General features: G+C 40.5%; 1 protein-coding gene across 2 annotated transcripts in view; it reads right to left on the bottom strand.

Moving 5' to 3' along the window:
- GSPT1 (G1 to S phase transition 1) overlaps positions 1-23,139 on the bottom strand; it is a 53,638-nt gene that overhangs the window by 3,283 nt on the left and 27,216 nt on the right. Inside the window, exons 1-12 of one of the 2 annotated variants that reach the window (XM_075436091.1) lie at positions 22,628-23,058; positions 11,797-11,844; positions 11,332-11,373; positions 10,346-10,573; positions 9,285-9,318; positions 7,739-7,816; positions 5,234-5,414; positions 4,706-4,860; positions 3,126-3,266; positions 2,276-2,369; positions 1,856-1,936; positions 179-352 (exon numbers count right to left, since the gene is read on the bottom strand). In XM_075436091.1, coding sequence (XP_075292206.1) covers positions 179-352; positions 1,856-1,936; positions 2,276-2,369; positions 3,126-3,266; positions 4,706-4,860; positions 5,234-5,414; positions 7,739-7,816; positions 9,285-9,318; positions 10,346-10,573; positions 11,332-11,373; positions 11,797-11,844; positions 22,628-22,928 — 1,557 coding nt within the window. In that variant the 5' untranslated portion in view covers positions 22,929-23,058. Of the gene's footprint in view, positions 1-178; positions 353-1,855; positions 1,937-2,275; positions 2,370-3,125; positions 3,267-4,705; positions 4,861-5,233; positions 5,415-7,738; positions 7,817-9,284; positions 9,319-10,345; positions 10,574-11,331; positions 11,374-11,796; positions 11,845-22,627; positions 23,059-23,139 lie in introns of those variants that run through there. The other variant, XM_075436093.1, reaches the window with a different exon arrangement.

Raw genomic sequence — 23,139 nt, forward strand, 5'->3', positions numbered from 1 at the left:
AAATTAACGACGTCAGAGTGTTAGGTGTGTATGTTATTGTCAATATAGACATATGATAGTGAATAAGAAATCTGAACTGAACCTTCAAACCACTGAAGTTCAGATTTGGTGAAACACAAGCAAAATATTTCAATGCTTTTTACCCATCTATACAGCAATTAAATGCTAGTTATTCTACCTGGGCATCAAATGTGCGTCCAGAATGACACAGGTTGTTGGGGTCACAGAGAATAAATCCTGGAAGGATCTCTTCCTCTTCAATTCCCTTCAGTCTGATCTTTAGATTTTCACCTGGGGCTACCGAATCAGTTTCTACATCATCAGAAAGGATTCCAAGAACTTCCACGTTGTGCTTAAAGAAAGCAAAAATGCAGTTTTCTATTGTGAATATTTTAGTCTGGTATAAAAGCATTTTAATACAACAGGATTTCAATAAATTCCATTAGAGTTTAAATTCATTATAGGCAGTTCTGCAAGCTTCAGAACATTTAAAGTATTGGAATGATGAGTTACTAATAGTTAAAAGAGCATATCTTGTCAAGTATCTTTTAATGTAATTCTATAGTATATATTCAATGGAACACAAATTTCAAAAAAATCCACTATTTCTCAAAGTGAAATGAGGTTAAAACTTCTAAAGAGATGAGCAATACAATGGATGCGTATTATCCAAGAAGAATACAAAAGCCACATTGTGTATAGACTCATTGCTTTCAAAGTATAACAGTCTGAATATTAACGCAATCCAGGAAATGCTAGAATCCCCAAGTTCTACAAGATTTTCTGGAGAAGATGATAAAAATACCAAATGTGTGTTAATGAATGCTCTCCAGGCAAACACCAAAATGTATCTCCTAACGTTCCTGTATGTTGTAACCCCTCTTCTGATTTTTCCATCTTTACACAGTAACTAGATACCAACAGAAAATAAATATTTGAAAGGCAGAAAAGTTTAAAAAGGAGCAGTTTCAGAAAGAGGTCTATTGTTCTGTTAGTTTTTTTTCTGTTCTGAAGTTTTAGTTCAATCCTCGTTAGCTGGCAAAGTAACTGGAAATACAAACTTTCAGTAAGCTGTAGATTTATTGTACATTTTGGTATTGAGACATTTCCTAGCAAGCTACCTCAGCCTACACAATTAGAAAAAGTGGGTCAGCTTAAATCAAAGTGACATGAATAGATAAAAATAAAATTTCTGAACTGTTTTTGTAAGAAACCAATGGAAACACACCCCGCCACTAGCTGAGTACACTATGCTCATCCGCTGCCTCTCCCCAGCTATGTTTTCATGTCCTTCAGTTTTATATTTTCTCATTCTTCAGGGCAGCAGAATGGCTCCAAAGTGACCTTACATTATGGAACAGCTACCTACCTGCACAATCAACCTATTCTTAACTAAAGCAAACGTTAGCTCTTTCGCTGCAACACACCGTGTACTGTTCGCATCCTTTAAGTTTTTTCCGATTTCCCTTTGGAGAAGGGAAAAGGAAAAAAAAAGGAAAAAAAGAAGGAAGATTTTGAGCAGTATTAACCCACATCAGGAAAAAAGTTCCGTGGGCCTACTGTATAAATGCAAAGTAAAACACAGTTCAAATAAACTATGATGATTTGTAGCCCAGCAACTGAGTTTACTATGGACGGACAACCCGAGTTGCGAGTGCTAAGGAAGCAAACTACCCCCCCCCCCCCCCACACCCTGGAAACATCACCCATGTAAAACATGGAAGCTTAGTTGTGTTCAACTGAGCAGTAGAGAATTTTCTCATTTGAAATAATGAGTATCTTCAAGAATCAAGCTCTTTTTTAGGGTAGTTACTTTTTTTTTTTTTTTTTTTTTTGTATCTAAACCTTACCATACCTTGTTTGGCATCATCACAAGCTGTTGTCCTTTGCAAATAGAGCCCGACTCCAGCTTCCCAAGGACCACAGTGCCCATATCCTTCACAAAAAGAAATTATTACATAAAAATTGAAAACATTTTTCTGAAGGGTCTGCTCTATTTATGATTCAACTCTAAGTATGACGACTCAAGCCTATCAAGTTACTTAGCACTGCTACACTTAATGTTTTGGAAACTGTTCTGATGAAAGATTACAGATTTTAAGAGTCTCATGTAATGCCGAAATTACTTACTTCCCCTCCCCACCTCTCTTCTACAGTTGGAAATGTAGACATATCAAAGAAAAAAGATATGCTCTAAAAATACAGTAAATAGTCCATTTACTGCTTTCTGGAAACAGTCCATTTATACTTTCAATCCTATTATTCTAATTTGTACCTTATATTTATCCACAATTGGCAGCCTGATTGGTCCATCAACTGACCGGTTGAAGTTTGGCAAATTATCCAGGTATGGAATAAATGGTAATCCACTAAAAGAGCAGAAGGCATTTGTTTCAATTTCGTGAGCACCCTTCTATTTAAAAGTTACTTAGAATTGATAAATGCAGTCCAACAAAAGGAAGGATTTTCCTTCCGTCATCATTAAGAACAGTGACCTCTAAGACAGTCAAATCTTTATCGTAACATCCCGTCATTAGTGTCCGTTTTACTCCAGCTAACACATTAATACCCAGGAAGTGCACAGAGTTTTTAAGCTACGTTACAGGCATATTTTGCACAAGTTAGCTATTCCTTTGAGAGTCTTGCTAGAAGTGCAATACGTTTTGGAAATACAAAATCAGAAGCTAGGTCCAAACATGATTTTCATTAATGTGTTTTAACTGCCATGAACAATACTGGAAAACGTGACATCCACTGAGGGACAGGGCTTGTCACTAATTGCAACACAGCTTCAAGCATGCTGTTCCCATCAAACAACTACTCACTCTAGCAACGTCAACTGCAGCAGCACTGGACACAAGGGCTCGTATGGCACTCAAACTCACAAAGCCAAAGAATTCTCCTGATACCGTTACGGAGTCTGCTAACGTTAATCCTCTGTAGCTAGAAAACGCTTTTACTTGGCTCACTGCATGGATGTGTCCCTGCTGCCCTGACTGTATTTCCTCAAGCACGTTAGAACACAGCCACAATCTACCATGCTATACTTCCTCCTAGCCTCACTGTAGCATTTACGTGTACTGAAATACAGAAGATACGCAAGTAGGTCAATTTAAGATACATACATGTACCAAGGACAGAATTCTGACTGTTCTTTAAGGTTTGCTCCAGTCAGTCCTGAGCAGGGCATGAAATGAATATCCTTCTTGGGATTGAAACCAACTTTCTTCAAAAATGGCACCAGTTTCTCTTTACATTCCTCATATCTATTAAAACGAAAAGTAGATCAAGGTAAGTTTTAATTATTCCACCATGACATAATACCGTGCTTTAAAAAAAACAACAAGAAGCCCACAGACATTTAATTTTCATCAGTTATTCTGTGAGCAGCAAGCAAACCTAATAAAGCTCTGTGGCCCATCTGCAGCTTCTCCCCAATCTTCCACACAACTTGGTATCATCTGTTCCCCCTCGCTACTCTGCTCCGTAAAGCATCAACAGTTTTCTCCGTGCACCTCAATTACTGGGCTGGGTAAGCAGCAGCATCTGCTGTATCTGCTTTCAGAGCAAGAGATCCAGGCCAAGAGAGCAGGACGGCCCAAGCAGACAGCTGCTGAGGTCATGCTGCAGGCGTTCGCTTGAGCGGTGGTTTGGTCTCCTCCAAAGACCTAATGCTATTTGTTTCTGTTACACTTCTTCCCCCGGTGCCAGCTGAACTCAGTAACGTCAGCAGGTCGGGGCAGGACCAAGACAGCACCCTCGGGCATGCCTTATTCTCTGAGTAAACTAGGCTGGCGTTGTAAGGCCGCATAGTCCCTCACAGCTTTCCACACAAACTTTCACTATTCTTGCCAGCACAGCAAGTTTTCCGACAACTCTTCTTATTATGCTGTAGAAAACCACATCCCCTCATTACTAAAGTATCTCTAGGGAAGGCTAAGTTACACTTTTTAGCATCCAGCTTAAAAGGAGCGAGAAGACAGACGTGACAGAAGCCATAAAAAGACCTAAGTTTTGACACTTAGGAAAATTAAAACGCTTCAGTAACATTCGAGCTTTAAGGCAGAAAATAACAACTTTATCCTTTATATTTGTTATTTAAATACTACATATTGACTTTCTAGTTATTTTTATCTAGCCTATCTCCTTGCAAGATTCCCTCCCTCCTTGGACCATAATCATGAACCACTTTAATACATTATTTACTTCTTCAATTCAGCTTATCATAAAAGTGCAACTCCAAATAATACAGGGCGAACACCTAAGTGAACAGGATAATGCTGTTCTCACCAAATCTGAGCTAGCAGTTGCGCAGAAACGTATCCAAGCAATCAAGAACCTGGCAAACTAAATGACCGAGAACAGTCGCTTGCTTTCAGGTTCAGTGCAAAGTTTCCAAGTCAGCAATTAAGCTATGTTAGAATGCACCAATTTGCTAGATATGGCTGCACGGATCCAAACAGCTGAAAGCGACTGTTTTACAGGTTTAGATCCCTGTTTTAGTGTGGAACTTCCAGCTTCGTGGAGAGGCACTGTCCTAGGCACTGTGCTTGTGTTTTTCCTGCAATTTTGGTAACTTCTATCTTTAGTCCACCAGTCTACCATTCTTTCAGCAAAAACAGAATGCAAAAAACTATTTTAGTTAGGAATTCTTTTACTTCAGTATCTTTAAATCAAGACTGATTTTTAAAAATATTAAACTCACCTTTCATTACTCCAGTTTACAGTTGGATCATCCATTTTATTAATAAGAACTATTAAATGTTTTACACCTGCTGTTTTTGCTAACATGGCATGTTCTCTTGTTTGTCCACCTTTCTCAAATCCAGTTTCAAACTCTCCTTTTCTTGCAGAAATAACCTAATTAAAAATATACATTTTAATAAAAAGTTCTGCAATTCTCTCACCAGAACAATCGACAATGGGTAATACTGCCTTATTCAAAAATAACTGAGTACTCAAAACCGTTATAAAGCTTTCAAAACGCACTGGTATATCCTCAATATTACCCATTAGTTTCTGTACTAACATATATAAAAATCACATGACACCTGTAGACCATTTTATGAAGCTGTTAAGTTACTCCAAAAACCACTCAACGTGGTAGACTTAAGATTTGAAAAGCTTCCCCACTGTAACTAACCAAAAGAGTAAACAAGCAAACAAAAAAAAAAAAAATCAAAAGCTTAATTCTACAGTATATCGAAAATACAAGAATCTGATTTGTCCTTACCAGCACAGCAAGATCAGCTTGAGAAGCCCCACCAATCATATTTGGAACAAAGCTCTTATGTCCAGGAGCATCTAGAATAGTGAAGTGTTTCTTCTCAGTTTCAAAATAGGCACGACCCACTTCTACTGTTTTACCTTTGTCTCGTTCTTCTTGGTTTGTGTCTAAGGCCCATGAAAGGTACCTAAAAAAACAACCAACCCAAATATTCTATTTTTGTATCAATTTTTACTAGATTTATGTATGGCGATTTGTTCATCATAAAGTCTTCTTTTTCTGCTCAACTGTTCTCACCACCTCAGCACGACTGAACTGGAGCACTTCCACGACCAATGGTGAGTTCCTATTGCACGTTTTGTGTACACACAGCGAGCTGCAGCTCCCCGCGCCAGCTCTCCTCCACATACCTAGAAGCACACATTTCTAAAGAAGTGATTTTCAGTTACTAAGTTCTCCAAGCACGATCTAACCCCAAATACATTAAACTTTGCCTCAGTTTGAAAAACACCTCTGGATCAAATACAAAACAAGCCCCCTTACTCAGCATAATTAACTAAAAAAAAAAATTAGTTCCCATTTGCACATATTCATAATTATGAGAACTACTATTACAAGTTCTCTTTTATCTGCACATATTAAGCAGAAGTTGGCTATGAAATAGACGCCACCTTTATTCACCCTATCTTTGATATTCTGATCACATCAACCGTTGTCCCCTCCCATTTATACTTTATCCCATCGGCCACTGACAAGTTAGATTGAAGTTAGACAGATGAACTGAAATTTAAAAAAAAAAAAATATTATCTGGCTCCTTCAGGTTTTGTGAAAATCGGCGAATAGAGAGGAAAAAAATGAATACTATCACTAAGGAGAAGAAAAGTAGCAATAACTAAACTGAACTGGCTTAACATACCAATATTTTTCACCATTAACAGCAGCTTACAAAGACCTTTAGCTTGTCTTTTGCATTGACTGGATAATGTCTGAGGAGACACTGCTAACTCAGCTGACCAGTGATGAGGGAGGGAGCATCAGGGACTAATCAATACAAAGATGCCCTTTCCCGCTCAAGAGGTTCCTGAGTCAGAGAAAGCACTAAACATCATGAATTATGGATACATAGTCGGTCTTCCCCAGGTAGTAGCTGGTTGTTACTGATCGAGATCTAGATAGCACTCTAGACAGCTTTTGGTTTGTAACTGTATGTGTGCTCCTACGTGTCATAATCCACCACGGCCTGTGTTTCTGTAAGGTTTCAGCCAAGCCAAAGGTCGGGTTTTACCCAGCTAACCAGAGTTAAGCAGGAATTCAGGAGTGGTAGCTGGATGGAAAGTCATTTTTGCACATAGGGCTTTCTAGGGAAAGTAGCATTTCTGACTGAAATGTCAACTCTGCACTACAGGGTGGAATTTTCTGAATCACAAAGTAAAGCTGCTGCAATTTAGAGACTCTCAACACATGAGGTGAGCTAACAAGATCTTCGATAATGACACAGAGGTACATCATACTTTGTTGTGTATCATGACATATTTTAAAGAATAAAAATAGCATTCAAGGAGGCACTTCCTGCAACTCACTCTCTAAAAGAGGAGGGGGAAGGGAAAATCTGTTTTTCATGCTGTCCATAGTTTTTGAGGAAGGTCCTGAAATATTTATCACCGTGGTCAACTCCCAACAGTGGGGTGATGCTTGCTTGATAGAAAGAATGTACGTCACCCTTTCCATCCCCGCCTCTCACATATAAAACAATTAGTTCAGGTCAATGCCCGCCCCTTCAGCATTCCATTGCTGCTCTGCCCCTGAGGAAGTCTTTAGCTGCTCCTTTTCCAGAGCCCTTCGAATACTTATCTTCCTCCACCACAGCCAAAAAATTGGAAGCTTCCAAAAAGAAAAACCAATTTTCCAGGAGTTGTTTGAAAGAGGAAGCAGGCTGCTATATGTGCTGCATATACACAGACGCACACACAAAACCAAAAACCAACCAAAAGACAACAACAAAACCCAAAATAAACAGGAGGCCTGTAAAAAATCCACACATGACAGCAGCCTCTTCTTGTCTGGAGGAAGCTTAAAAACTGCAGACCCTATCTATTTTTGTATTTTTGTATAAAAATGAGTGGCAGCCAAAACTATTCACTCACTCTCTCCTCATGCCTGCCAAACTAACAGCTTTTATCTCTGTCCCTTCGATACCTGTCTGCTGTTTACAGGTGAAAGACATACAGACAGAATGAAGTCAAGAGCAGCTGAGAAAAGTGTCTGCTTTGTACTCCTTTTTACCAACTAGCTTTACCCAAGCATTGCAGTAGCAGAACCTGTTGCCATGTGAATTGCACCATTGCATATAGTTTCAGTTAAAGACGTACTGGAGGAAAATAAGATTCTTCCCCCCACACCTGAAACCCATTCCAGCAGGAGGCCAGTGCTACAGGGACAGACTAAGAAAAGTTTCCCATTTTCATCACAGTGCAAAGAGAAAAGCACACTTATCTTCACTAAGTCCATACCATGTTTCTCTGTTTTTTTCTTTAGCTTCTCTTTCGTATTTTTCAAGTGTTCTTTTGTCAACCATTCCTGTCAAATACCTAAGAAGGGGGGGAAGTGCAATGTTATGTAAGCAGAAACATAGCTCCAAATAGTTAAATACTTATACAATCTCTACAGATTATTTTGAAAAACTGGCACAGCCCGATGTGAGCAGCAGTGGAATTTCTTCTCCACAAAAAGCCACACCGTTATCTGATATGTCAAAGTATACCAGTACCACTTTAGCAGAAGTACGAGGAATGTCTTGTTTTAAGCCTAATCGTAAAATGCTCTGCAGAGGCAAGTTCTGAAAAGGAACTACATCTGTTAAGATTGTTTCTGAGGCTAATCTAATATTTCAAAGTTAAGAAAAAAATGTGCTAGGAGAATTTTTCACACCCCCCTCCCACATTTCTGAACTGCAAAGAAAATTAGTGTTGGTTTCATTCTTTTTAGATAGAATAATGAAAATATTTTAAGAGAGATTTTTAAGTTATGAAAAGAAGTGAGTAGCGTACAGTTTCATTATATTAAAACTTTCCTATTTTTCCCTCAGATATTTCTACCTGATCTTCTAATAACATGAATCTATGTAGTTTATAAGGAAAATTAACGATAACAGCAAATAAAGGGTTAATGACAAAGCTGGTACAAGCACCAGATTTCCTCCCCGTCCCCTCACAACAAAGGGATACTCTGCAAAAATGAAAGACCACAAAAAGCTTTAGGAACATAACACATCGATAGGAGTATTAAGAACAGCCATCTCCTTGTACAAGAATACTGGGACACATCAGATAATAAAATGCTAATTTGCTCTAGTAAGAACTACAAGGTTAAATGTAGCATGACAATTCCAACATTCCAGTTTGGTCAAAACAAAACAAGATGAAAATGCCTAGACAAAGACCTCCCACTTTTGCTGAGAATATTATTTTAAAATCGCAGAAATACTTTGCATCAGCAGGACAGCATTTATTTCTTCATGCACTATTTTCCATTTCTTGTTTTTTTACAAATTAAGATCCAGCTGCATTTATTTACCTTTGTCTCATAAAACAGATACCGTTTCTCACACAGACTTCAAAGATTAGCTATAATAATTTCATATTCTGAAATCAAAATATGCCTGACAGTGACACCAGGGAATATGGATATTAAAATTTTTGTTTAATCTTCATAAAAGGACGAGGTTTAACAAATGGTATAAAGCAGTTTCAACTAGCATTTTAAAATGAAAAACAGTCATGTTCTAAGACAAGAATTAATTTTTTTTATTTAATAATGTATGCTTTCGCATAGTTGTTTCCATTAAGGAAGTGAAACTCCTATAGCTATAAGATCAGATCTGCTGGAATTAAGAAATACCAAAGACAATAAGTAACTAAATTGACAGGGAGTGTAACGTTTTATTATAAAAATATTAATATATGCTGATTAAAGCCACAAGAATATTACTAATTTTACTTAATGTATTTTTAATCCACAAGAACAGCAAGTCTAAAAATTTTATTTAAGTGTCCTTACATTATTTGTCCTCCAATAGTTGACTTGCCAGCATCTAAAAAGAAAAAAAATTAAGTCATTCACCATTTAAACCAAAATCTTAGAAAAAGGAGAAAACAATTATGAATAAGGTAATTAATTTATTTCCAAATACATATTTTATAATTGTAATCTAAGTTTTTTGAAGCATCTCTCAGCTTCCTTTGTTTCCATAACAATTCATTGTCTACTAAATTACACTGAATTTTGAAAATTCTGCTTTCATACATATAAACTTGGCATTATCCATAACAAAAAAACCCTCAGCAAGCAGCAATCCAACAAAAGAGTGGGAAGCTCTTGCAAAAGCCCCTTCCGTGCTTCCTTTCTCCCTTGTCCCTAACGTCTGTAGGCTGCTCTTCAATTTTAGGATGTACCTCTGCCCACTGCCTCTTTACTTTTCCATTCTGAATTTATCCAAAGACTAAGTTATGGTACTTTTAAGGTGGTAAGAGATTGTACAAATGAAAATAGAGAATTTACTGGAAAACTCATGATTCAATAACTCTTCTGTACATCTGACATCACTTAAGATTTTTCTGAAGCTTGTTGAAACTATTCGATGAGGACAGCTTGCTATAAATGCTTTTTTTAACCCTGAAGTACGTTAATCTATTTTTATAGCTCTACAATTTTAAATATTTTGAACAATAATTTTTGAATTTAATAACAATTAATAAGAACCCTCCGAAGATATTTTTTAAAAAAGCAGAAAAGCAGCACTGCTTTGCTATTTTGTTCTTTGGATCATAAACGTCACTTAAGCACTCAATAGAGCAGGTACTTGAGAAATCATGAACACAGACGCTGTTGTGTCCCAGGAGAACACAGAGACTTTATCCTTGGCACTCTACCCCTGAAAGACCTTCTTTAAGTTTTTTAATTTTTCCAGAGCAGTTTCATCAGAATCAACGCGCCTATTAACCTCAAGACAAGGTGAATACACACATCCCTACAAAGAGCAGGATTAACACCTAATCCCTCGAGTTCTAGATAACACATAACACAAAGATCCAATTACTTCACATTTACTTCCAACTTACCTACGTGCCCAATGAATACTACATTTACGTGCTCTTTTTTAGGAGCACCTGGTGGTGCTACAACAGATTTCGGTTTTGGTATTTCCTCCTCTTCTTCCATCATTTCCTGAGTGTTTTCTTCAGAAGGCCCTGCATCCCCTGCGGGACCACCTCCTAGCTCCGCCTCACTTGTTTCTTCTTTGTGGTCCCATGACTCTTCGGGGGACATTTCTGTCTCTCCATTTTCCACTAAAAATTAACCAGTTAGATATATTCAAATAGATAATGAAATTAAAAGCAATGACTACCGAGAAAAGCCCCTGCCCCAAACATCAATCAAAAGACTTCAACTATCCAGTCAGTTAATGTCTTCCTATATAAAAATGGGTAACTGCTGCTTTTTTCTTAAATGGTTATTACTGGGAGATTTTAAACTACCCTGTGTGCTGACATAGGAAAACTATGATTCACAGGAATTAAGACTTCTGTTCTAACAGGGCAACAATTTTGCAAGGAAAAAACAAATCTGAAGATCCGCTCAGACCATCATGCTGGTCTGAATCCACAGACAGACACACGCTACCATATGTTTAGCAAGTAAAGGAGATGGATAATGGTTTAAGTTCTCTCACAAGCCATACAAATAGAAGGAGAAAGATAAAATTTCCAGGTCCTGACTGCTCATATTACTGATCACTTTAATGTTTTTTTGTTAACCGCCATTTCACACATACTAGTGGGACTATTCTGCAATATGAAACTATTTTTTAATAAAGCACTGATGCTTTTTCAGTGTCCAAGTGATCCAACTGGATCTGTCAATGCATACTAGTGTTCAATTACCTCTTTCCTAATCCAAGCATAAAAACACAATGAAAATTAGTGAGGACCAAAAATGCAAAGGCTCAGTAAGGTATTCTTCAGTTTTGTTTCCAATGATTCATCAAAAGCACTATAGTAGTATTTTATAGCACTGTCACAGTGAAATGGAACAATTCTCATCTTACCAACAGATTCTGAAATTTCCATGTTAACAGCAGCATTTGAACCTAGGGGAAGGAGGAAAAAAAAAAAAAGAAAAAAGGAATATTTACCATGATATTTACCATAATATTTACACATATTTACCATGATAGTACCAAGAACAAAGAAAAACGAAGTGCCTAAATTAATAAAAGGATAGTTTGGATGTTTGGGCACTTGCCAATGCTATTTAATATACAGATTCAATTAAAAAAATTTTGGTTCATGCAAGCTTTACGACCTTCAACAAACCACTTGGTCTTTATGTGCCTTGTTCGACTGGCTATAAAATTGTAAATAACCACAGATAACCACACCGCCTTACATAGTATGAGGATAAGGAGAAGGAAGATTGGAAAAGGTTCACAGAGATTTTTAAAAAAGAGATTCTTTGCAATGTTTATTTAATGCAGCTGCGTCGTGTACTGCTGGAACACAAAACCAGTTACCTTCACAAGAGGCTGTCTGCTCCTCCGGAGACGTCTCGACAGCTGTGCCTGCAGAGAAAAAAGTTTAGCTTTTAAAATACACTGATGTAACCAATATCCATACTGAGGCATAAAAGATCGTCTCCCAGCTTTACCGCAAGAAGCATGTTTAAGAAAAAACACGCCCCCCCGCCCCCCCCCCCCCCCCGGAAAACAGTACTAAATATAGCCTCCAAGCACAAATACTTCTAAAGAATACTGCCTAAAAGTTGAGAAAATAACACACCAGTTCCAAAAACGGTTCCGTTTCCACCCCCCACCCCCCCCGATGTGGAAGGATGCAAGTTTTCAAGGAAAAAAAATTTTCTATAGATAGTATTTTACCTGCCCATCCTTTTTGGGCATGCTGGCTATTTTAACTGTCAGTATCTACCTGGCATTTACAAATGTCAAACCAGTTTCAGTGTATCCAGAGAAACAACGCACATGTGGTGTCACAACTGTACAGAACGCTTCTGCCCGCTCCAGCTTACAGCCATACCTACGATGCCTCTGCGCCTCAACTTCATGCAAGCTTCGAGTAGACAATGGAAACAAGCTATTAAGAATAAATTCTTAAGATCTTCTGTAGTTATTAGGGTCAACAGACGACAAACTCATTCATACTCCGGGTAAGTCTGCCAGACCTCTTGAACACCGTCACACTGCCGCATTACTCGGACGGCAATCTCACCAGTCGCGTGCATATCAAAGCCACAGGTATGTTTTTTGGATAGATCACTCAACCTTTTCATGTGCTAAACCATGCCACCAAACTATATGCTGCGGTATAACTAATTATTACACCTACAAGAGTGATGTGTTCCAATTAACAGTCGCACCATTTGATGTTTTGGGACATTACTCCACATGATCAAGAGGCCTTCTATAATTATCCCTAAAACCTTAACCTATTTAGTTTTCTCTTGGTATAAATTCAACTTCATAATTCTTTGAAACAAGTTCATTATCTTACTTTTTTCAGCCACATACCAAATTCTTACCCTCTACTTAGCTGCACTTCAGCTCTCCTTCAGTCCCACTATGAAAACACAGATCCTACAGCATTGCTTGCTCTATCTGCACGGTGGGACTTAAAGGTGAAACAAATTCCCTCAAAAGAACAAGACCACGCAGAGAAGGACCTGATTCTCAGCCTCTCTGCTCTCGCGCTGTTTGCGTGTTCACTGCCTACAAGCCAGAGCAGTGCTGCAAACGCCGGAGCAGGGCCAGAGAGAGAAGCCTGGCGGCAGGGCGAACACGGGTCACGGCCGGCACCCAGCAGCACACGGTGGAGGGGCACAGCAGCGCGGATGGGGACGGCTCCCAGCCCGGCTCCCTGCACTCCTCTGCTGCATCACACACAGCCCCCACCACAGCGTCCCAAAAACACGGGAAGAGAATGATTTAATACAGTAAGTAAAAGCATACGAACAGAATACCTCGAGATTCCTTGTAAGAAATGACAGACTACTCCCCTTTGAGAGCTGGAAAAAGCTCAGCTCAGCGCATTCATGAGTGTGGTAAGCAGGTGGCATGGAATCTAGGTATGTACCCGAAGCCTCCGTTTTGTAACACGTCAGAAGATTGTTGGGATGCATAAACATTTTCATTAGGAGATCATTTCAACGAGCTTTTGACTTCACTCCTGAAGTTTGTCCATCATGACAAATGTATTAAATGACAGTATTTATGCACTTGCCTTGAAACTGAAGCTCTGTAAGTGGTCAAAGAGCTAGTGAATTCCTTAGAAATACACTGTCAGTCAACAGTATTCACAACAAACTCAGTTATTACTTTCTGGTTTGTAACATAGCAAGCATACAGACAGGGAAAAACATTTCTTCACAAATAACAGCGAGGAGGTGGGAAACTTAACCTAAAAAGGTCCATCTGTTCAATTTTGTAGGAGTCTAGCACACAAAAGAATCACTAAGGCAGTTTGTGTATGGATCCTAAACAGTACTAAGGCACACCATCAACGGGCAACGTTCAGGTATGACCACAGCCACTTATCAAGTTCTGGTCACCTCGGTACACAGGCGGCAGACATGCTTTGAAAGAGGACACTGCATCGCATGACGTGTGCACTGTTCCCTCAAAAGCAGAAAAGGAATACAAACCACTCTCCAAAAAAGTTCACTGTAGAGAAACCAAGTAAAAAATAAATAAAGAACCTTATTTTCAAAAAGAATAGACTTTAACCAATAAACACCCCCTCCGTTTACGTCTGATAAACAATTTCAGGTTATGTGAGGTTATTTCAGGCACTGGTACACTGCAAACAAATAAACAGGAGAAAAGCCTGACTTTAAAGGGTCAGATTTGTCATTTGCTCTGTGTGGAAATAAACCGACTGCCAGCAGTATGCCTTTAAAACAGTCACCTGCAACACAGCACACAGTCCTACCGCTTCTTAGACCCTTGGGTTGCTGCATTTCGCTCTTTGTCACCTCTTCTCTCCTGTCAGCCCGAGCGCATGCGTAGCTACTGAAGCTCCACAGAAAGAGCTGGTCTGACCAGAAACCGACCTCGCAAAGAACCTACCGGTACCTACCAGTTTTGGGGTGGATCAGCACTCTGCAGCAACATACCGGCTGCGTGGAACAGCACTACTAGTGCAGGGAGGACGGTCAGGCAATCTCAATAATTCAAGGCAAACCACCTTTAAGTTTCAGTTCTGAAACACCTAGGGAACCTTTGGATCACACAAAAGGGAGACGACAATTCTGAATCTAGCTAAGGCTTACTACCTAGGACTCAACACTGCGTAAGGACATGAGAAGAAGTCCAAACTCTGCACTGTCCCTGTGGCAAAATCCAGCAAACGGAAGTAACCTTACTACCTCTGCCCATGAGATAAAGACAGTCATTGTAAAAAAATACCTTTGAAGAATGAGGGAAACTGAGAAAGGTTCTAAGTAGTCCTTGTAACTTATCCTCCTCTCTCCAAAACATTGAAATACATGTGCAAAGTTTTTAATTTTGTGTTTTCTGGAAGTCAGGAAAGTAACTAACAACATTTACAGTTAACATAGTTTACTACTATTGTAAAAACATGACATATGGCAAATTAAACACAAATTAGAAAAATCTGTAACACATTTCAAGTTCAGCTTGAAAACTCTATATCCTCATCTGTGAAAATCATTCAGACAGGAATCTTGTCATATCAGAGGGATTCAAATGTAGTTGGTATGAAATCCAGTTTTAAAGTCAGAACATGCCTTAAATTACACCAAATCTTCAAGTAATGCTTCCAGTCCTTGGATTTACATGCAATGAGCAACAATTAAGATCTTACATAGCATCTTCCGTCCTCTATCCCTCCTTAAACCACAAGTCAAGAACTGTTGTTGCAGCCTTATTCACTCAGGGGGATGAGTGGTTTATCTTTAGTAGTCTGGAACCTCTGAGCCCTAGGACATTTTTTTTTAATATCTTTGTTGTCAATGCCAAAGGCAAAAATGGATACACATGCCGCATTTATCTACTGGTAGGCCATCACACAAGAACATTATGCAATTCAGAGTTTTGTCTGAATGAGGTAAACATTTTTTCTTTTTTTAATGTAAAATTCACTGGACGAGTATGCATGCTCGCAATAAAGAGTCCAAAATTGCACACCTTTTAAAACATGGTGATTGGTATCTTTAAAATACAGCTAACGTCCTAAAGGAATACTGCCAGAATCCACTTTGCCTGCCTCATTCACACAGCATTCTACTACAGCTGATGAGTTTGTTGTGTATTACATCAAGTTTCTTACCCGCATGCATTTTTTGTTGTACAATAACCAGAGCTGCACAGGTAGAACAAATTAAGTTACCGCCCAACTTCTGAAAATATTGCTTTAAAATAGTATAAGCCAGGAACTTCAGTGTTAACAGTTTAGAATGCTTCTACGGAAGCAACAGAAAATGGCTTTACAATTACATTTACACTAGAATGAAACAAGATTTTCACATATAGAACAGGTATAGCTGGTAAACTGGGAATCAATATTAGAAGAACTGCAGTTAAGATACAGCATTAAACTCAAGTGCTAAGCAGTAATGACTACTTCATCTTTATGTGAACTGCAGCCTTTACCAGATGCCCAGAATAAGCTGAGAGATGTCTCCACACAAGGAGACATGGCTCAGCAGCTAACCGACAGCTCCTCGGAAGCCGCTACCTGAGACACGATGCAAATGCCTGCACAGAAGTGATGAGAGGCCGCAATCTGTTGCTCTGCATGGCAGCACTCGCAGCTCCCAGCCCGCTCTGCTGCTGGAGCGCTGGGAACCAAGACAGTACCGGTACCTGACAGCTGAGGTCGACTACGGGGTTAATTAGACAGTTTGCACAACAGAGCACAGAAAGGGCAAAGAGGGAAGAGGGAAATTCAGTTTGAAAGAAGTGTCTTATCTACAAAACTTAGATGGTCTGTATAGCGAGTTTGTTGTTGCTCCCCCACTACAGGCATGAAGAAATTCCTTCACAGGAATTCCTGAAAGGCTGAAGAGTGAAGAAACGCACGATAGGCCCCCTTAGGATTCCCATCACCTTTTTGTACGTGCAGTTTCAATACCCGAGTTCAATACTTATTTACACAACAGCCATATAGTCTCAACAGTTTCCATGAATTACACAACAGATGTTTGCCTATTTTTTGTTCTTTTTTGAAACGAAAGCGTAAAGGGAATTACACCAGAGTAAAAAATAAAGATCAGAGTCAAACACACAGAGCATGTGAATCAGAATTTAAAAAGCCCAAGAGACTCTTCGTTAACAAAAAAACACACAAAAAATACTTTAAGCACAAATATGGGCAGTTGTTTTGAAAGTTAACTCAAACCAAAAATTGTTTTCTTCTTGTCTCTGCACCGCTTCATAGCCTATGCCCTAACTTCACCAGTGGACAGAGATGTATGCCCAGTTTTTAAAAATGCACCAATGTAAGAGCAGCTTTAATAGTTTTAACACAGCTTTGTAAAAGCCACAGAAAAAAACCAGCACTTGCTTTATATTCATAGGATTTTACTACATGCCAGCTTAGTAAGAAACCCTCCCTCCCCAGTGAGGACACACCTTAAGTTTATCTAAAACCTACAAGCTGCTTCACAACTAGGTCTAAGAAAGCTTATGGAGACTTTCAGAAAAAAATAATGAAAAACCCTTTTCCTTAAGGCCAAGTATTAGTGTTCAGTTGATAATCTGATTTTTCAGACAGATAGTAAAGAAATCAAGCTCTGTATTAGAACAGTTAAGGATTCCACTAACAAAGATCTCTCATAACCCAGCAGGAACAGAAATTAAAAAACACAAACCAACCAACCAACCCCACAAACCAAAATCTAAGCACCCTATGGATTTTTTTAGCAAGTTAAGCTCAGAATCTTAATATTCACACATAAGAGCAAAATTTACACAAATTCTCAGACTGTTCTAGAGAACACATTTTTAATATTACATCACCTGTCCTAAACTAACTTTTGCACTGAAATTCAATGTCATTTTCATACAGACCTCTTCAAAACACAGTCATAAATTTCACTGATTGAATTTTGACTGCTTTCCTCCTTCATAATAACAAACCAAAATAAAACCATCTTTCTACCTTAGCTTCATACAACCAGCTGCTTCTCTTGCTTGCATGTGTTGTCACAAAATAGGAGAGAAATCCCAAAATTCTGAATGTGGAACTGTAAAACCAGATCGCTAAGAGAATCCAAGCACTATCCCAAATTACTTTTGTGTTCATTTTGATAGAGCAACCAAGTTTTAAGATAACATCATGCTTTCAGATACATTAAATCAGTAGTCCAAACCAAGGTGCTAAACACATAGTCAGCAGACTGCATGTAGATTCCAGGACAGTTCCCGGCGGTCTGTCTTTTACTAGAGTCATGCAAAGGCCACGCGCATCATGAATTATTCTAACAGGAGCAAAACAATCCTGGCTACCTTCCTGGCGACAGTTCAGATGTAGACAAAGGACATCTGTGTAAGACACTGGCACCCTGGCTGCAACACACAGGTATATTATATCTGACCATCTGGCAAGTCAGTGCCAAGACATACAGCCTTTCTCTGCACGGACTGTTTTCGAAGAGGTTGTGCAGCTCATCTGTCCAGAGAAGCTGATACAGAAGAACACTGCTCTAGATAGTTGTGATGACTCAAATCAAGATTTTTTTGATAATAAGAAATTATACCATATACTGGCATTCACAGTAACGACACTGATGTGCTGCCATGTAAGCAGTTCAAATTACGATGTACTAACAGCAGCATTACCAACACCCTACTTGTGAGGAAATCATCAGCGTATGGCTATTCAAATGTTGATACGAGTAAACCATGTAATCCTTTAATACAATAGCTTCTTGAAAGTTGGACTACTAGTTTTTGACAAACCAGACTTTCTTAGCAAGTTCCTACGCAAAGTGAAGTCTCTTCAGGACTGAACTGCTGAAGAGTGTTAAAATGCCATCTACACAGAAAGGTGTAAACCAAAAGATGACCAGTTTTGGGGAACATGATGATACAGATAACTCACCATCCTATTCTAGAAATTACAGGCTTCAGAATGGAAGCAGTAGACAGTGAAACTCCTTCCTTTATTTCCGACTGGCTGGGGGGCGGCGGGGAGAATATATGGATGTCCCAGCTAGCTAAAAGGTCAAGAAAAATGAGGGCAGGGAAAACGAGAAAGGAAGATGCTATATCCATTTATTTACAGCATTTGAAGGCTGAGGATGTCTAGCTGCTTGAACGCAACTATTTCAAAAGTGACTACTGCAGGTGAGTGAGGATGTTCAGGGAGTGAAGCAACGTAAAGGGCACTGAATCTCAAGCCAGATGTATGCCTGGCTCTGAAGACTGCAGGTGCAAGTTGTCTAACCTGTAGTCATTAACAGGTATGTTCAGGTATTTAACTGAAGTGGTCAGGAGAGCTACTAAATGAAGCAGGAGCACTAATACCACCAAAAGGATAAATGCTATCTTTCCTTATATTAGCTGTGTGTCACACATTTTTTTGTTCTTGTTACTTTTGTATTAATGACACATTTTCTTACCACAAACACTGCATCATACTTCAAATCATTGAACAATACAGGTTGGAAGCAAAGTTATCTATCTCAGCCCCCTGCTCCAAGCAAAGACAAGAGCGAATACTTAAAAACGACTTCCAGAAAGAAGAAAAACTGACACAAAATACAGTAAAGCACATACAAGAAGCTGTGATCAATTTTACCAAGAATCCTGCAAATATTCAAGAACAAAAATTGAACCACAAGAATGCAGGTTGACGTTGCATTTTCAGAATTTTTTCAGTTTTCATACCCGAGATCTAAGCAAAACTTCGCTACTAGACATTTTATTAATCTGGGGTGGGGTGTTTAACTATTCCTTTACACCTCCAAACCATGCCTTGATATAGAAACAAACAAAAAGCCACCCAAATGCAACTACATCTTATATACATTGACAAAATTAATAAACCATAGAACAAAAATAAGTCATAGATGCTACAGAGCAGCGAAGCTGCAAAGTGCAGTTGTGATTAAGAACGTTTAGAGGCTCTAACACGATCTATTGTCATTTTATTGACTATCACACCTTGCCTTAATTTAGTCGAGTTTGCTAGTCCAGCAAGTGACAATCTACAGCAAGTTTCCCTAGAAGCACAACTTGTTCATTACGCACTTCACATGCCCACTGGAAGAAAATGTGCTACAGCGATGTCTGTGGCAGACAGAAAGCCAAGAAGTCTCTATTTCACATTTCTGACAGAATCCAACAAAGAGAGATTTTACACAAATGAGTTTGACTTGGACACAATTTGATAAAAGCAAGTCCTCACAGCTACAACATTTGGAACATACTGGTTTTAATCTGTTCCTCAGGTTCAAAATTTGAAATAACATATGCTTTTTGCATATAATCAAATGACAATTTAATTCCGAACTAATTTTGAAACTATCTGCAAGCAAAAATTATATTAGCATTAAACACCAGTCAGATTTCTCCCCAATATACAATTTGCAATCAAAAGAAAGCACACATAAACCAGAAGTTTTAAAGTAAACTACTGGGAATGCAGGTCTCAGGAGTTTCCCAATTTTAGAAAGTTAACATCTCGTTCCCTAAATGGCTTCTGTGAGTGTTACTTCAGAGCTTTAAACACCAGTGACAGGAATTTTATACAAATTACTAAAAACATGAAGTTAGTGTGCATAAAAGGAAACACCACTACGCACTACAGCCACACAATGGAGATCAGTTCTGCGGAATTTTTCTAGATGCCATCCTGTTACTACACATTTGTCTTGACCTACAACATCCTTTGAATTACTAAGGAATTAAGACTCAAAACAAAACCTCGCCAAGAGAAAGTTCCAAGAAGAAAAGTGTTACTAGACCTTAACTTTAGGCCACTTAAGTCCTCAAACTGAGAGGCACCTTTTTAGATACTTCCTAAGAATCAAGCTTAATTTAGATTCTTCCCAGTACAAACCAGTATTTGTACATACCTCAACACAGATGATAAATAGAAATGTTTTTTTTTTCCTCACAATGTAATGAAGAATGAGTGCCACGAGCACCTAATTCCCTATGGGAGCAAAAGCAAACTAGGTTGCTGAAAAGTAACCTATTCAGCATCATTGTCTAACCACATGTTGTTCTGACTTCTTTCCAGAGCAGGCTCCACCTAGTTCTTCTAGCCAGGAAAGTAGTTGTCACCTTACAGGAACATCTGCAAGGACAAGACTGTCAATTACTTTCTGTAACCGAGCACATCAGACCTGAAAAAGTATGTAACAAGTATAGTATTCCAGTCAAGAAAGAAACTGGTGGGGGTTTTTTTGTTTGTTTGTTTGCTGCAGATTTTTGTCTGCTTAATCTTAGGGACATTCAAGTTAATTTTAAAAACTCAAACTTCTAAACCTTAAAGAAGACACAGGAGCAAGGTGAATTCAAACCAGGTAGATTATAGCACTATTTAGGAAACATACTCAGCAACTCAGATGGAAAGAAAAGCTATCATGATCACTCCAGACGACCAGGAAGCTTTCCATAAAATCGTCTCTAGTCTCTGGAAAGACAAAGCTCATCGTAGGCCTCAGAAATAGCAAAAGAGTGGACAAAATGAGAGCATGAATAAATATGAAGAGCAGGTGAGGAAATGCTAGTTTAAATCCTACCCAAAAAAGCTTTAAATATAGGAAGCCTTAGAAGAAACCTTACAGAGTACTCAGGGAGAAAACCCAAAGTTATTAGAATAACACTGAAATCCTCAAGAAAGTTTTCGGTCTCAGTATTGACTACATAATAAATAAAAAAAAGACTTAGATTCAGGTTGCAATGGCTGAAAAACACATTAGAATGAATTCTGAAGATTAGCCAAAGGTGCATCACATGTTCAGCACAGCCTCAAGCCATCTACTCTACCTTTACACCTGTGAACCTTAACATACACCTTTGTTCCAAATGGAATCCAAGAGTCTGCCCACGGCTTCTTGGAGGTATACTTTGACGCATTTACATATTGCCTGCCTGCATAGCACGAGCTACAAATTCTGGTAAAAATCAAGAGTGCTCAATAGCTGTAGAGAACACATAATGCAACATTTGCTCTAACAAAAAAAAAAGGGGGGGGGTTAGTATCATGTTACGAAAATTTTAAAGCTTCATTTACGAAAGTTACAGATTTTAGCTGTTATCACCTGATAATTTTAGATACTAGAGAGAGCAAGACTAATTAATATATTAAACCAGAATGCAATAAATAATAAGCCACAATCAGCAGGAAATCGTGACAAGCAATATAACAAGTATTTCACATGTTGATTCTAGTAATTTAATTTTACTATATGTGAAATACTAGCTTGTTTCATACTGTACCAACAGGGGTATAGAAAATGACAGAAAAAAGCCAGCAAGGTATTAAACTATCATACTCCATCAGGTCTCAAACTCCTTAAGTTCAGGAGCAGCATTAAAAAAACTACCACAGAGTCAACCAGCCAGCCTGATGTTTGGAAGGACCTTCAGTTGGGAGCTGGAAATTAAACAGCACCTCTCCTTTAATTTCCCCTATGCAAAGTAAATCTGGTAGGAAAATCGGTTGCATACACAAAGATCCTTTGAAATTAAAAGCAGGGTAAATTTCAAGTTCTTCCATTGACTGAGGCCAGCCAGACAAACCTCCCTCCCCTACTAACCCTTCACCAGCGCTACATTAGAAAAACCCAACCACTCGGCGCAGCCTCCAGCTGGAGGCTTCTGAGGCGTCCGGACCCCCGGCGGCTGACGCGGTGCCGGTCTCCCCAGCAGCACCGCGCTCGTGACCACCGAAACCTTCGACAACTTCTCCGGCGGCTTAGCAGGGCGCGGGCCGCGCAGCCTCCTCGAGTCGTGGGCGACCCCCGCGAGGCAGGGCCCCCGGGGAAGGCCCCCGGGACCCGGGCACAGCCAGACCCCCCCAGCCGCCGCCGCTCCCGCAGCACAACCCCGGTCCGGCCCCCGCCTCGCAGCGGCACCACGGCGGCCTGCGGGCCCGGACCTCCGCGCTGCGCCCGGCTCCTCCCCGCGCCCCTGGCTGACGGGACCCTCCCGCCGCCAGGACGCGGGGCCGCACACCCCGGGCCGCCCCGCCGGCCTGACCCACCCGGTCCCCGGGCTGCCGCCTCCTCCCGGCCCGGCTCCCTGCCTCGCCCGCCCGCGGCCCTTCCCCGCCTCCCCCGCCGCCCCGGCCCCGCGCCCTCCCAACATGGCCCCCGTCCCTCCGCCCTCAGCGCCCACCCGCCGGCGCGGCAGCTACCGTGGGGCGGCGGCGGCGGCAGGCCGGGCGGGGGCGAGGGCGGCGGCAGGCCGGGCGCCGGGCCCCCCCTCAGGAAGGACGGCACGAACTCGGCGGCGTGGACGTTGGGCACGAAGGGCTTGGCGTTGACGTTCAGCTGCCGGCTGAAGGCCGCCCCGAGCAGCTCCTCCTGGGCCTCGGCCTCCGCGGCCGGCGGGGCGGACCCCGGGCCGGCGCCGCTGCCCGGCTCGACGTCCGCCTGATCCCAGCAGTCGGGAGCCGAGTCGCTGCTGCTCCCGCTGCCGCTCCCGTTCGCCTCCATTTTGTGGCTGCCCCACAAGCCCCCGCGGCCCCGAGACGTCGCCCAGCGTCCGGGCTGAGCGGGAAGCCGGCGGCGGCACCGACTCAGCGCTCACTCCGGCGATTCCGCGTGTACTCCGCCGCCCCGACGCGAGCGCAGTATGGCCTCCCGGGGCCCCCGTACGCCCCCCCGCCGCCATTTTAGTAGTTCCCGTCTCCGCGGGTCCTGCTCC

The sequence above is a fragment of the Opisthocomus hoazin genome, chromosome 15, assembly GCF_030867145.1.
Source record: "Opisthocomus hoazin isolate bOpiHoa1 chromosome 15, bOpiHoa1.hap1, whole genome shotgun sequence".
Classification (NCBI taxonomy): Eukaryota; Metazoa; Chordata; class Aves; order Opisthocomiformes; family Opisthocomidae; genus Opisthocomus; species Opisthocomus hoazin.